At 39.4% G+C, this 15,861-nt stretch overlaps 1 protein-coding gene across 2 annotated transcripts in view; it reads right to left on the bottom strand.

The window, feature by feature from the left end:
* Window positions 1-14,069, bottom strand: part of PLGRKT (plasminogen receptor with a C-terminal lysine) — a 59,602-nt gene extending 45,533 nt beyond the window's left edge. Inside the window, exons 1-2 of one of the 2 annotated variants that reach the window (XM_044656653.1) lie at window positions 13,940-14,069; window positions 9,171-9,257 (exon numbers count right to left, since the gene is read on the bottom strand). In XM_044656653.1, the coding sequence (XP_044512588.1) occupies window positions 9,171-9,251 (81 nt within the window). In that variant the 5' untranslated portion in view covers window positions 9,252-9,257; window positions 13,940-14,069. The remainder of the gene's footprint in view (window positions 1-9,170; window positions 9,258-13,939) is intronic. The other variant, XM_044656647.1, reaches the window with a different exon arrangement.
* Between the last annotated feature and the right edge of the window lie 1,792 nt (window positions 14,070-15,861).

Raw genomic sequence — 15,861 nt, 5'->3', positions numbered from 1 at the left:
AGGAAAAGAAAAATTGCCAACACTAAGGATGCCTACAGAAACCACATACTACATCAAGAGATCCAAAGTGAATTTTGGGATATAATGAACTGAACATTAATACTGAACTGAAGAGGGTTACACATATCATTCATTCTGAATGTAAACTATTATGCCAAAGGGGAGTGCTACTTAATTGGCATTTTGTCAATGTGTCTATCAATCAATTTTATTTTCTTTCTCTTTTTTCCCCTCTTTTCCCCTAATTGTTGTAATTCCCTCTAGGTAAAGTACAATATTTTATACACCTATAGCAAGAGAATCTTTAGATGTATAGGCTGGTTATGTGAAATGATTCATTGGGGAGACTAGGCATGTTAATCTCTCAAAGACCCCAAGAGGGGAGATTTTAACATATTTGTCTCCCAATAGAATCATAGAGGGGATTGTTGGAAGCAAATTTCTCTCTCCAGTGTTGCCTTTTTTTAATGTCATCTCTCAGTGACCTGGAGGTCAAATTCCACTGAATAAATTCGGGTATAGACAAGCCCTCAGAAAAAGGAAGTTAAAGAATCAAGGAACCAATGAGATAGGAAACTGATTCTATTCATCGCCCCCTGGGCAGTCTAGAGAAATTAAGAAACTCTGATTTGTCCTGAGATGTGATGTGTGAGAGGTGAGAAAAGAGCTTATGAGGGGAGACCTGGCAGGAAGTAAGGGTCTTTGGCATGTGCATGGAGGAGCTGAGGAGACCTTCGTTGGAATTTACCTACAGATCCATTTTGGTGGCCAATAGATTAGAAAGCTAAGTATCTCTCTCTTACTTTTCACCTCTCTTTACTATTACTACTACTACTACTACTACTACTACTACTACTACTACTACTACTACTACTACTACTACTTTGATTGAATAAAGTTATTAAGCTACTACCAGCCTCATAATCTTAAATATTACAATGATCTTCCTCATCATTTCTGAGGCCAGTGATTGGCAATAATTAAGAGATGGAGTGCCAGGCCACACTCCCAACACACTCCCCAGACCAAGTGTCATACCCATGCTAACCCCCCCCCCTCACTGAGTGCCAGGCTCACACTGCTTAACCCCCTTACTCCACCCTGGGGAGGGAGGAAGCACTTCCATTGTACTGCTGAGCAGGGGGGTGGGTGATGTAGCCAACCTTGGGGAGAGTGAGAGGGGAGGAACACAAACACTCTGCTCTGATCCCCTCTAGTTATGTGAGCTATGATTCCCTCAAACCTAGCTCCTCTCCAAAGCAGAAATTGAGCAGACTTTGAAAATTTCAAGGTACACCCTCTTTAGCCAGTATTCAACGAACCAGAAGCCATTTCAAATGCAACACTTTATTGAGAAAGAAAAAGACAGAAAAAATATAAAGCAAAAAAGCCCCAGCTTACCAGAAAATCCCTTATTTATAGGAAAATATAACCCTCAGGTTAAACGACATCATCCTGATATATTCACCCCATCACCTGTGTTCCACTCTTCCTAAAGTGAGTATCCTCCAAATGAACCTTTTTAGCAAATGGTCAAGGGTTGAAGTCAGGTTTTAATCTGGATGCAGGGCTGATTGGGAGATTGCTACCTTCCAGAACTTCTAGCCCATCTTTCTCCCTCAGGATCATGTAGGCACCCCTTTGAATGCAAATTGAACAGGCTGGGTCAGGGACTTAAGAATACAAATTAAAGCAGCCCAGGTTTGTTTGTGAAAGAAACTGGGGGAATAGTTGAACAGGCTATTAGCCTCACCTTGGTTTCCTAATCCTAAATAACTAGATTATAGTTTTGACAAGTACAAACTCAAAAGACGCATCCCCAAATCCCAAAAATACTTTGTATAGTAAAGACACTGGTTACTTCTGATAGTAAAGACATAAGGTGTTTCTGTCTCACTCAGGTCAAAGGTAATTAAGAGGCCATTGTACTCTGAATGACGTGGGGGCAATCTTCTGCAAAGGATTCTGTCTTGAAGATCTGCTTACTAACTCCTACTGGGGAGAGAGGGAGGAGAGCAACACAGATGCTCCTTCCTCCAGCCTTCTAGTTAGGAACTCTGTCAAACTCTGTGCTCCAGGGACAGGCACACTGGGTCCTTGGCAAGTGTGCCCATAGAGAGGTCTATGCATGCCATCTCTGACACACGTCATAGGTTCACCATCACAGTCCTAGGTGAAATCTTCATCTAACTAGGAACTCAAATCCATCATTTGCTTCCTCCATGAGGCTCTGTTAATTATCTTACATTTTTCTTTTTTTCTTTTACAACTTGCTTCAAGTTTATTTTAGAATTAAGGTTAAATAAGTTATCAATGCAAGGCAATAAAAGGTTTGAAATGATGGACTACTAAATTTGTATACCCAATTAATTAATGTTGCATATTTATTATTTTTTGAATGGCAGAATCAAATACATTTGCTTAATTAATTTGGTTTAATTCGATTCAATTTAATTTGGTTTGATTCAACTAGGTTTAATCATATTTATTATTTTATTTTTTTACTCTTATTTAAAACAATTTTAACATTGCCTGCATTTTTTATGTTAGTAGATGGCACTGTGCTGGCCTGTGGGCTCTTTGGCCAGGCAGTAGGGCTAGGGAGACAACCTTGAACATGTTCATTGACAAGTTGGGATGGGGGAGGCATCACACATGCACAGAATGTTTTTGTCAGGGGAGGAAGCAAGCACTTGGAGGGTAAAGGAAAGATTTTCCTAAACAGGGCTGGTTGCCATCAGCTCTGTACAGGAAAAGTGAAATGGGGTCAGCCAAGGTTGAAGATGCGAGGGCAGGGTGGGAGCAGAGCATCCCCACAGACTGGGTCCCAAAGGGGATTTGGTGGGGGATGGGGTATGTTCTTGGCCACAGCCAGAGTGCGGAGATCTCAGTTGGGCAAGCACGGCCCTCTTTAGATCTAGATGCCATGAAATAATGAATTAAGGTATTTGAGAGCATGGGTAGAGTGTATAAAACAAGTAAAAAAAAACAAGTTAAAAAAAAACAAGAAAAAAAACAAATACTTAATTGAACATACTGTTTTAAAGCAATGATAACTTGTTGCTTCCCCTTTTAACCTTGGTTGTATTGGTTTTGTTTGTACAGTTTTAAATTTAATATAACAAAAATTACTTATGTTACATTTCATAATGTTATCTATTTCTTATTTGGTCATAAATTTTTCCCTTAACAATAAATTGAACTAAAAGGTAAACTATTCTATGCTCCCTTAATTTGGTTAAGGTATCACACTTTAGGTCTAAATCCTATGTCCATTTGGACCTAATCTTACTAGAGCTTATGACATACTAAAGTGAATTGTCTGATTTTAAGCAAGGTGAAAGTCTGTGCTTTCTATGATATAGAGCAAGACTGGAGAATGTCTTTCCACGTTTCTTGCATTCATAAGGTTTCTTCTCAGTGTGGATTCTCTGATGCTGAGCAAGATTGGAGCTGTTTGAATGTCTTTCCACATTGCTTGCATTCTTAAGGTTTTCCCCCAGTGTGGATTCTCTGATGTAGAGCAAGACTGGAGCCCCAGATGAATGGCTTTCCACATTGCTTGCATTCATAAGGTTTCTCCCCAGTATGCATTCTCTGATGTCGAGCAAGACTGGAACTTTGATTGAACGTCTTTCCACATTGCTTACATTCATAAGGTTTCTCCCCAGTGTGGATTCTCTGATGGCCAGCAAGATTAGAGCTCTGACTAAATGTCTTTCCACACTGCTTGCATTTATAAGGTTTCTCCCCAGTGTGCATTCTTTGATGGACAACAAGATTGGATCGCCAACTGAATGTCTTTCCACATTGCTTGCATTCATAAGGTTTCTCTCCAGTGTGTATTCTCTGATGTCCAGCAAGACTGGCCCTGTGCATAAAAGTCTTTCCACACTGATTACATTCACTAGATTTTTCCTCAGCATTCATTCTTTGATGTTCAGTAAGGTATGAATTTTGAGATTCAACAAAGAATTCTCTCCAAGCTAAGTTATGGGGACCATCACTCAGAAATCTTTGTTTGTCCATTTCTTTCATAGAAAGGCTCACCTCTGTTGGAAATGAGATCATTTCAGGTCTGATCTCTCCTTCTGAGCAGCAACTCCTCAGGCCTTCTTGCTCCAGCACCCACGGTACTTCCCTCGGCTCCAAATAAGAGATCACATCTTCTGTGGGAGCTGGAAGCCCCACAGAAAGCAGATTCCAGGCATTCTCCAGCATGACCTCCCTGTACAGCTCTTTCTGGGAAGGGGTCAAGAGATGCCACTCCTCCTGGGTGAAGTACACAGCCAAATCCTTGAACATTACCACCTCCTTGGCTGTAAGTCTGTCACTCTCAAAGGCCATACCCTCTGACTCCAGGTTCCCATTCATTGGGCACAGTACACAGGAGGCTCCATGGCCAGTTAAGGAGGCAAGGCAGGAAAATCTTTGAAAGTGGAGGAGGAAGAGGGGTGGACTGGGTGGGACCATGACTTCCTGTTTCCCAGAGGCCTCTGAGATGCCCGTGGTTCCAGGGCTCTCTATAACCATATTGACATCTGATCCCTTCAAACCAAAAATAAAACCCCTCCCCAAATCTTCTACTTCAAATCAGCAATAATACTGAAACTTCGCTCTCCACAGTCACTTCCAGATTAGTATTTGGGTTTTTCCTCAGTGCCCATTCTTCTTAATGTTAGAATACTATTCAGCGCTGTTAATTATTCCATATCTTAAAATCTTGGATGAAGAACTTGCACTACAAAACCCATTTATTCTGTGATTAAAGAAAAAAAGATAAGTTCTTCAATTTTCTACATGTTTTGTCCACAGAAATCTAAAGATCGCAATAACTGATACATGAGTAAAGCTTACTAAATCAAGGCTATTTCCTAACCAAATTTATTCATCATAGTCAAAATATGGCATCTTTATACAATCGTATTTATGCACATAAGAAACCCATATTTGAACAGGAATTTAATATCACTGAAAAGTGTTCATCCAAAATCTTTGGGTGGTATAGATCTTACTAACAGGGAAGTTCTTTGCATTTCCAGCCAGTTCTAATTGTTGAGGAGGTATTTTTTGTTGGTGGTATTGTTATAAGGAGTTTTTTTGAGCTTTTATTAACAAAGTCATAATTAATTGGAATTTTTATATTAATTTGTTTTTGTTGCTAATTAAGGGTTAACTGTAATGATAATTGTGATGTAGGGGTAATTAGCTTAGTTAGAAATGCGGTGTAGTCAGATAGAGAGTTTAAAGTAGAGTTGAAGTACTAGGGTGATTTAAGAAATTTCTATGGAACCCTGATGTGCCTTGAGGACATCAGCTGAGTAACAGTGGCTCCATTTCTTCTGAGAGAGAAACTGAGAGGGTAGTTGTTCTTGACTTTTCTCTCTAATCAGCCTTGGAGAGTTTGGGGAAGATTACAACATCTAGATCTGATCTAAAATTGAAGAGTTGTTTGGATCAGAGAGCAGGAGAGCTTACTGAGCTACTATTCAAGAGTTCCTCTGGCCCTACCAGAGAACAGCTGCTTAGAGAAACAACTTCCAACTCAGATTATCAGAGTTGAACTTTGGCCAGAGGGAAAGGAGGATCTCTATAATGTTAAGTTAATATTTGTTTTTGGAAATAGGTTTAGCAAGTTAGAATTATAATTTAGTTAGTCAGTGTAGATATAAAAAAGATTGCCATTTGATAATCATTGAAGAATTCCTGTGAGGGAAAGATTTTGTGGGAAACTTATATAGAATAATTCGTTAATAGGGAATCCTTTATAAATACTTACTTTCCTTTAACTTTCCCTTTATTTAATAGTTACAATAAATAAAGTGTTTTGTGGTTTGTTTTTTTTATAACTGGCCTGAAAAAGATTTTTCTACAACTGCCTGGTGGCCATATTTTTTCAATGGTCAAATTTGAGAACCTGTTCACACTAGATACAACTACTAGTATCAACAATATACCAATAACTAATAAGGGTCAATAAATAAGGTGTTTTGTGTTTTTTTATAACCCTTTACAACAGTTGGTGAGCCACATTTTAGGATAAGAACCTTGAAACAACTATTTATATTTTCAAAAAAAAGTCATCAGTCAGTTATAGGCAAGCAGTTCTTAGCTGGCAGAATTCTCAGGTACAGGTCAACTTCAGCAGCAAGGAGTATTCCAACGGGCTGCTTATCTGTCTGTCTCCCTCTGTTAGTACAAGCTTACACAGAACAGGGTCTACAGTGACTCTGAGTATTCATAGGGATGTGGATTGCCTTATTGTTTTTAAATATGGGGAATCTTACACAACTATTCAATCAGTCAAGTCCAGTTTACATCAAAGGAATATGTAAGCCTGACCCCATATACTAGCTGCTGGTCTTATCATTAATAGACATTATATACTGGATCCCATTATTAACTATAGTACTAGTGGCACTGGTTTCAATTAGGATGGATTTTTACAGCATCATAAATATATTAACATCATGGAAGAGAAGACAGATCAGGGAAAATGAAAAGCATATCCAAATGAGATACTTAGTGATGACAGTAAATGGACTAGGGCATGAACTATCATTATTAAAACAACAACTTACTAAGACCAATAATGCTGGAAACAAAACAGCATTAACTAAACTTGAGCAGGAAACAGCAGAGCTGGAGCATGCTGTAGGAAGTTTCTTCCCACTGTGTGAAATCCTAGTACTCACAGAGGATAGACAGCTCTTTAGTTTAAAACACCAAAAAGGCTTTACCCAATCAGATATTGAGAGTTTTAAAAAGACAATGCCCTCATTTAAGGAAGATCCTGTTGCAGTGATCCACAAATTTGAGAAAATAATCAAGGAGTATGGCCCTGACTATTTGGATATGGAGGCCATGCTAGACGAATCTCTGACCAAAAAAGAAAAAAGCAAAAATTGTGTCAGAAACAGCAGAGTGGCCTGAACTTTCACCTCAATAGGATGTGAATATTCCTGCACAGTATGAGGCATTGGTAAAATCAAGGATGGCTTAACTTGAGACCATGAAAAAGCATTCTAATAGACCCGGGGTCTGGACCAAATTCGAGCAGGTTAGGCAGCAAGCTGGGAAAATGTTCATGTTCAATGTTCATGGATAAGCTCATTGACCTAGGTGAACGTTATTTGTCTTTGGACATATCTAAAGATGGGGACATTAAACATCTATGCAGACAATTTGTACAGAAATCCTGCAAGGTGGTCAGGTAAGTACTTCTAGCAACACTGTCCTGAATGGTCAGAAATGACTCTTTATAAAATCAAGAGAGTGGTTACCTATATATTTCAAGGGGACAAAGATAGGCATGAATTTGAACATAATGAAATAAAAGAGGACCTCGGGCGGGAAATTAAAGATCTAAAATTGCACTTGAAGAAGGAAAAGCAGGTCAAAACTATAATGGCTCCAATAAAGGAATATAGATAGCAAAGGCAATATAATGGCCAACAGAGGACAGGTTTCCAGATGTTACTACTATAGAAAATTTGGGCACTTCATGAGAGAATGCAGGTTCTGGGGGGCAGAAGAACAGGCAAAATGACTTCTTCCCAAATCGATTCAGGGCCAATGGCAATTCGTATAGGGGAAATAGATTTTATGACAGGGAATACTATGGAAACTATTATCAGGGATTTAGAGGGGTTATCCAACTATGAGGATAAATTTTATCAGGGGTCTGCACAAGTGGAAGACATGGCAAAAATGCAAACATATATTAAGAAAGGTAATAGGCCCAAGTACTCCCAGGTGGTCAATGATAACCTAAAGCAGCACTCACAGAGGGGGAAGCGCCTTATGAACTTTTTACTGGGGAAGTGGCTTAGGTAATGAAGGAGACAATAAGGAGATAGCAATAAAGGACATAGATGTTGAAAAAATATTAGGGAAAGATTTTGTGGGAAACATATAGAATAGTTAATTAATAGGGAATCCTTTATAAATATTTTCCTTTAACTTTCCCTTTATATAATTATTTAATAGTTACAATAAATTAGGGGTTTTTTTATAACTGTCCTGAAAAAGATTTTTCTGCAACTGCCTGGTGACCATATTTTTTCAATGGTCAAGTTTAAGAACCTGTTCACAGCAGATACAACTATTAATATCATCAATATACCAATAACTAATGTTGTGTGCAGATGCAAAGCATGGAATCCCTGCAAAGGTTCCATGCTTTGCATCTGCACACAACACTAATAAGGTCAATAACTTTTTATAACAACTGAAAAGTCTGTTTTCAAACCTCATTGATAATTAAAAGTATTTGTAAGTGTCTTAAATATAATTGAATACATGTGTATAATCTCCCCAAATCTACTTTCTTGTAATTTTCTTCTTTTAAACAGGTGAGTTTATATACCTTGTTTCCATTTCTTTACCACCAATCCATTTCTCACTACCCTGCATTTTGATTCTATCTTGACATATGTTAAAACCAAAACCAAACTTGTCCTGGGGCTGTGATATAGGCACAAGTTTATCCAGGTCATTCCTCATTAAGTAAACATTGAGTAATATCAGATGACTACAGTAAGATTACAAATTTAGATGAATAGGCTCCCTAAATTTCCCTACCAAATGGAAAGTTTTAAATTTTTCATTTTCAAATGCTTCACTTAGTCTATCCTCTTGTTAAAATTGATTTATTTTTCTAATACTTCAATAACATTTTTATTCAAAAAGAAATGTCTATCTATCGCTCTTCTCCACTTTCAACAATCTTTTCTTTTGAGGACCTACTTATTAACTCCAGAGGGCAGAGGAATCACCTAGCTAGATTTCAGGAAGCTATGGTTCTGGTCTTACTTTCAAACACTTGCATTTGTTCTCTTGCAATTATTTTTCTGTGCATTTTGCAAAACTTTATTTATATTTGCTTTGCATTACTATTTTAGATGTGGCCATGGAAGAAACATGATAGAAACTTCTGAAATTCTGAGAAAGATATTTATGTTTAGCATACTGCCAACTTGAACATTTTAATTTATTTATCTAGATCAGATATCTAGAAAGTCCCACATTCATTAGACAATTATCCATTTTACTTCAGCTGGATATAGCCTCATAAGTATTTTAATTTTTTTCTAAGCAATTTAGAATGTAAAGCAATTCAGCCATTTCAGTAGGAAATTTTTCATTGTAATGATTTAATGAAATCATACCTGAAGCCGAGCATTCATGAGCATAAATTCCTGCTGCTGTTTCATATTTTCATTCATATGCTTTGAAAAAAGAAATCCCATTTTAATCTAAAATGGAGAAAAGATAAGATTCTTATTAAATATCCATTTCTTCTAGCATTATCTATTCCTGGTTTTTCCTCCATGTACATTAAGGAATTGAAGAATTTTTAAAATCTTTTGATTCCCCCTCTCCCCTTCAACATAACTGGACAATACCTTTGCTTTTAATGAGGCACAACTCAGGAAAAGTTATTCTATATTTTTTGATGTCCAAAATGTATTTCCCTAACTATAACTTCTTAAATTTGAGGTCATGAGGAAGTTCTTTGGGGATCACACATGATTAATGGACATGAACTTCTGCCTGAAGATGTATCAAAATCATCAAAATAGCATTTTCCAGTTTTGCCCCTATCCTGACCTACTTGTCTTTGCCAGCACTGATTTTGGTTTTAAGTTTTCATTCCTGTTTCATTGAGTTAGGTGACACAGTGAATAAAGCATTGGGCCAGGAGTCAAGGAGCTCCAACTTCAAATCTGACCTTACCACTTACTAGCCATGTTACTCTGGCAAATCACTTAAATTCTGTCTGCTTCATCTTGCTTAACTGTGTGTAAAGGGAGCACCTTCCTCCCAGGGTCATGAACTTTCTTCTCGTCCAACCATCCTATTATAGTGGCTGGAACACTCCAAACAGAGGTCACAGGTTAAGAGCCTTAGGAACATGACCTGGAACTAAGGGTTATGGGTCCAGGTCAGAGAGACTTTGATGGGTTCCTGAGATGTGATAGATCAGTTCAGAGAGACAGGAAGGGACATGGAGAAAAGGGCCATAAAAGATGAGGCTGTAGAGAAAGTCTTGGTATAAGTTTGCTGGGATTGATTCTTCTACTCCATTTGGCCTTGGTGATTTGGGCAGAAGACACTATCATGGGCTGGTAAGACTCTTGCTCCAAAGTGACTACGTGGAGATTGGAGTGTCAGGGAATGAGATGAAATTCTATGGATCAGACTTTAGAATGGTAGGCTAGGAAATAATTTTCTACTTCCTTCTTTCCTTCTTTCTTTCTTATACTATATTTATATTAAATTAAATTGTTAAAAGTTACTATCATCCTTGTGACTTAAGAGTTAATTTTATAAATGATGACCACAACAATTTTTACTAATATTATTTAATAAAACCAATTTCTAAGTATTACAGGTAGCATTTTAATTATTACATATTACATTTATTGTTATTATTACAACTAGAAGGAAATAATAATAATACCTACCTCACAGGACTATGGTTAGGAACAAATGAGATAATATTTATAAAAAACATTTAGTATAGTGACTGGCACATAGTAGATACTTAACAAATGCTTGTTCCTTTCCCTCCCTATATCCTAGGCCAGATTTAAAACGATCTTAAGGGGGGAAAAGAATTCTTAGCAAAACAACTTTGAGAATGTATGATCTCTATGATCTTTCTTCTGTTGGAATTGATCCAACTCATCCATCCCTTTTCATCCTGTACAATTCTTTTCAGGTCTTCCCTAAATCCTTCACAAGAGGACTGCCCAGCATCCTGCATAAAGGGCCTTCTTCTAGATCTATAAACATTGTGTGTATACCCAGGGACCATGAGGCCTGCCCATTTGTTAGCCCTTACCCTGCATAAATGATTTGCACACCTCCTTTTCAAGCCACGCATCTCTCCTATGACATCCTTTTTGGCACTTCTCCTATGCAATTCTTCCTAAAGAATAAATTTCAGGGTGATAGCTAGGTGGCTTAGTAGATTGAGAGACAGGCCTAGATACAGGAGGTCCTGGGTTCAAATTTGACCTCATATACTTAACTGTGTGACCCTGGACAAGCCATTTAATCCTAATTGCCAAATCCCAACAGTTCTTCTGCCTTGGAGCCAATACTTAATACTGATTCTAAAATGGAAGTTAAGGGTGTTAAAATATATTGCAGCCTGCTCACGCCTCCTGTACAACCCTACTTTGCTCTTTTTCTTAATTTTTTCCTTCCAGTAATTATCACATGCTTGTTTTTTTTGGCTTTCCCGTGGGCTTTGGACAAAGTGTCAAAAGATTTGAGTTCTAGCTCTGCCACTAATGAGTTGCATGGCCAGGGGCACATTTCTTGACAACTCTGGGCCTCAGTTTCCTCATCTGTAATATCAAGTTTATACTAAATAATCTCTATGGTTCCTTCCAGCTCTAACTCTCTAGGATTCCAATATACTGCACACACACCCCCACCCCATGTTCTTAAATTCTAGAAAGGAAGGGAGGCCTCTCACACATTGACAAATGATGACAAGGTGGACAATGGGGAAACATGGAACCTGAACACTGAGGACTCTAACATTCCAGAAGAATCCCTAACTTGTGCATGCTCCTTATTCCTTATGGCAGCAAAACCCAAAACATACAAAGGGAGAAGCTCCCAGACCCCAGTAAATATGCCAACCCTGATCCATAGGGTATGGAAGTCGCCACTCTGCCCTGGAAGCTGCCACCCTACAGTGGAAGCTGCTACTCTTTAGTGGAGTTGCTACTCCATACTATCAGCTCCAAAGGGGCTACCTGATTAGCCCCCAAACTATTCCACCTGTTAGTAGGCTATTATACCACTATACACCTATTCTTCTTCAAATAAATTGAGCCACCTAGCTATGGGTCAGAGGTTGGCACAGTGGATACAGCATTGGGTCTAGGATGAGGAAAAAGTGGAGTTCAAAACTGGCCTCAGACACTTAACTTCTGTTTGCCTCAGTTTCCTCAATTCTAAAATGAGGATAAAAATAGTATCTATTTCCCAGTGTTCTGAGGATCAAGTGAGATAATATTTGTAAAGTACTTAGTTCAGTGTCTAGCACATAAGCAATCAAATAAATGCACATTCTATCCCTTTCTCCCTTTGTCTGGGTGTTGATGGGACAGCTCAGAGTACTCTAAAGTTCATTTTGAAAGTGTAGGAATTTGGTTCTACTGTGGCCCAAGGTAGGTACTCCTGCCTACTATGCTGCCAAATAGTAACAGCCCCAAGTCCTACTGCCAATCCTTACAGGGAAATTGCAGTAAATTGCCTATAAGCAGTGAGACTCATAACTATTTGCCTTCATCCAAAGTGAGGACAGTGCTTAAGATTAGTCTGTACTGTCTAGATTTTTAACAGAAAGATAATAGAACAACAGTGTGGGTGGCAGTGTTGTATTTGGAGTCAGAAGATTTGGGGTCTTCTCTCCTTTCTTCCTCCTACTCCAAACATTACTTCCAGGAAGCTTTCTCCAATTAATCCCAATTCATTCAATTCAGGAAACCATTCAACAACTGATGTTGTTCATACTTCCTTTTCAAAGAGGCTTAATGACTTTGACTTAGATTTAAGTGAGGCAGAGTTGCACATCATCCAAGTCCAGTGGCAAGACAACAGTCAGTACAACTGGTCATGGTGATGGCTTAAGATGCAGTGGATGACTGATTTTTTTTGATATCTAAGTTTTAATTACTCCACAGTGCCTGCTTCAGCCACTTTTGTGGCTGTTAGAACAAACTGTTCTCATCTGCCCTTTCACTTTACAATGCCTGGAGTAGTCAGTTCCCCAGCTCCTCAATAGATTCAGAGCCTGTCAGTTCCCCTCAAACTGTTTTAGCCCCACAGCAGGTTGTGGTCACTGGGCATGCTTTTGTGTTTTGGAGCCACAGATGAGAGCCGGGTGGTATGTGTACACCAAAAGAAGAAAGCATCCCTGAAAAGGACTCTGCAAACCCTCATACCAGAGGTACTAGTCTTCCCTGAACAGCAGCTGGTATACTCAATGAATAATTTTTATTCAATTGTTAGTTCTGGAAAATACAAAACAACATATAAATGTGAGTTACTGTTATTCTGTTAACAAAAAAAAAATCATGAACTGAAATAAAAAAAAAAGATTTGGAGTCAGAAGACCTAGGTTTGAATCCCAACTAAACTATTTGCTATTTCTGTGACCTTAAGTCACATTCCAACCTGTCTGCTCATCTGTAAAACAGGGATCAATGTACCTTATGAGGTTGTAAAGAAGATAAAACATAATATAAATGTAAAGTGCTCTGTAAGCCATAAAGTGGCTTTATAAATGTTAACTCTTTTTTAAAGTGAGATATATTATCAGAAGACATGTCTTAAAAGACCTGCCACATAACCTTGAACATGATCAGAATTCTCAGGGGCAAAAAAGCAGTTTGACAACACTGTACTTGCCTATCCCTGGGTAGTGAGTGGATGCTGAAACAAAACTACATAAAAGGTCCCACGTAATCTAGATGCGATTGGGGATTTAGGGTTGACAAGGGCTTTAGAGGTCACCTAGTCCAGTGCCTCTGCACCTCATCTATCTGGGTGAGGAGGAAATGGGCATTAAGAGGGGGAAAACTACTTCAGGGTCACCCAATGATGCACCCAGCTCTCCATCTCACTACCTCCCTACTACTTTGCCTACCCAGCTCCTCATAGGCGTGGTCTGGTTACGGACATGCACGAGCATGCGCGTGCACCCGCCCCCCACACCCCGCCAGCCCACGCTCCCAGATGCCCCCACCCCCACCCCAAGCAAAGCCACATATCACGACAGAGGCCCCTAGTGAACTAGAGGAAAATGTTAAGCAGCAGCGGTCCCTGGGCGGCTTGCAGAGCCCCTGGACCTGTTCACTTCGCCCTTCCCCTGAGCCCCACCCCCACCCCCAAAGCTGCTGGCCCTGCTTACGGAGTGGGGGAGGCTCCTAGACAAGGCAGTCCCTGCGCCGGAAGACGTGGCGAGAGTGCTGGCAGGAATATGGTCGATTTGGGGAGGCAATCTGGAGTGGAACGGGCCCTGCCCGAGCAGGGTCCAGTGGGTGGGTTAAAGCATTCTGCGGCCACGGCCAATCAGCGCGCAGCTTGTGTTCCTTAAAGGGATAGGCTCCCTCGTGGACCGCATTCTTATTCTGTAGACTGCAAGCCCTGCTGCTACTAGGCGCCACCCCTGGTGGCTTTTTCTGCCACCGCCATCTGAGTACCCTTGGGTGTGTCTGTGTGGTGGGGCGGGCGAGAGAGAGGAGGCTAGTCTTGACTTTTACATTTCAGCGGTACAGGGTCTGTGATCATGGATGAGCTTAATTACATTTCTATTTTCACTAACTTGGGGTCCTTTTGTTGTGTCTTTCAAATTTTGCCTTTAAAAAAATTACTCTCAGAAAGGGTCTGTTGGTTTAGCCAGACTGCCAAAAGGGTACATGATAGACAAACATTTAAGAAGTCCCTATCTGGGATAAACCCTAGATAGCCAGATAAAGAAAATGAAGAGAAGCCTATACAGAAAGAGTACAGGGAATAAGTATTAAGTGCTTCCTATGTGCCAGACACTCTGCTAAGTGTTTTGCAAATACATCTTTTGAGATCCTTTAAGATAGGTGCTATTACTTTCCAGATTTTACAGTTGAGAAACCTGAGCAGACAGATTACATGACTTGCCCAAGGTCACATAGCTAGTATGTGTGGAGATGGGGTGTAAACTCACATTTTACCGTCTCTAAGCCCAGCAGTCTATCCACTGTCCTCTCATTGGAAGTCACACAAGTAGATCAAAACCAGGTCATTTGGCTCCAGCTCTAGCTGTCTTTCTATATCATGGTGACTTTTGACTCTGTTACTCTTTTCATTATACCACATCTTAGATGAGGAAATTGAAAACTCATAGTACACGATTTGTTCAAGATTTATTCAAAATCAAGGTTCTACCACCTAGAAAGCAAACCTAGCTCCCCTGATACTATGTCTAATGCCCTTCCATTTCATCCCACTCTCATAGAGAAGTTCAAAATTTGATCCAGTCAGAGATTTAGGTTGGGTTCTCCAAATTCCCTGTTGCCCAGGAACATGAGTAGTGGTCTTCAGAACTCCTCAAATAATCTTCCTGATTCTAAGCCTGGTAAGCTCTCCACCATACCATTCAACACTAACATACTGTGATGAAAATGTTACAAATTTTAATCTACTATTGCTCAACAAACATTGATAGAAGACCTATTTGCCAAACCCTGGGGCTACAAATAGAAAGAATGAAACAGCCTTTCTTCTCAAGGAGCTTACATTCTAAAGAAGGAGGCAAAAAGTACATCATAAGTATATGTATCCTGTGGAGTGAGAAACTAGTGTGTTATTCTCAAGTTATCACTAGTTATTAATATCACCAAAAAGTTAGTAAAAACTGGTCCCCCATATAAATATGAAAAATAATAAAGGCTGCTATAAATATATATATATATATATTAGTAATTTAATTAAAGCCATGCTGATAGATAAAGTTATTAGACCACGGGCTTGTAAGCATTCAAAACTTGCCGCCTAGCCATTATTACCTCTTCCTCAGTCTGCTGGCCAAGAGACCACTCCCCCCTAACCCAGGAGATTATAAACTCTTCTCTGCGTCAAGACGTAGGTGTCCCCACGCCCAAAGAACCGGAACCGGAAACCTGTTGGACCACGGGAAATGTAGTTTGACAATTTCCAAGTGTCCATAGAAAATATATATACTTTTAGATAGCATCTCCCAAATTTCACTTTTACACCCACCCCCATCCTTACAAAGACTTTAACACCTTAAGTGAGTTTGTCTGAGGCAGGAATCCCAGACTGAACTGTTTTTAG

The sequence above is a fragment of the Gracilinanus agilis genome, chromosome 1 (assembly GCF_016433145.1).
Source record: "Gracilinanus agilis isolate LMUSP501 chromosome 1, AgileGrace, whole genome shotgun sequence".
Lineage (NCBI taxonomy): Eukaryota > Metazoa > Chordata > Mammalia > Didelphimorphia > Didelphidae > Gracilinanus > Gracilinanus agilis.
The sequence above is the reverse complement of the archived record's forward strand: the minus strand, read 5'-3'. Positions and strand labels throughout refer to the sequence as shown.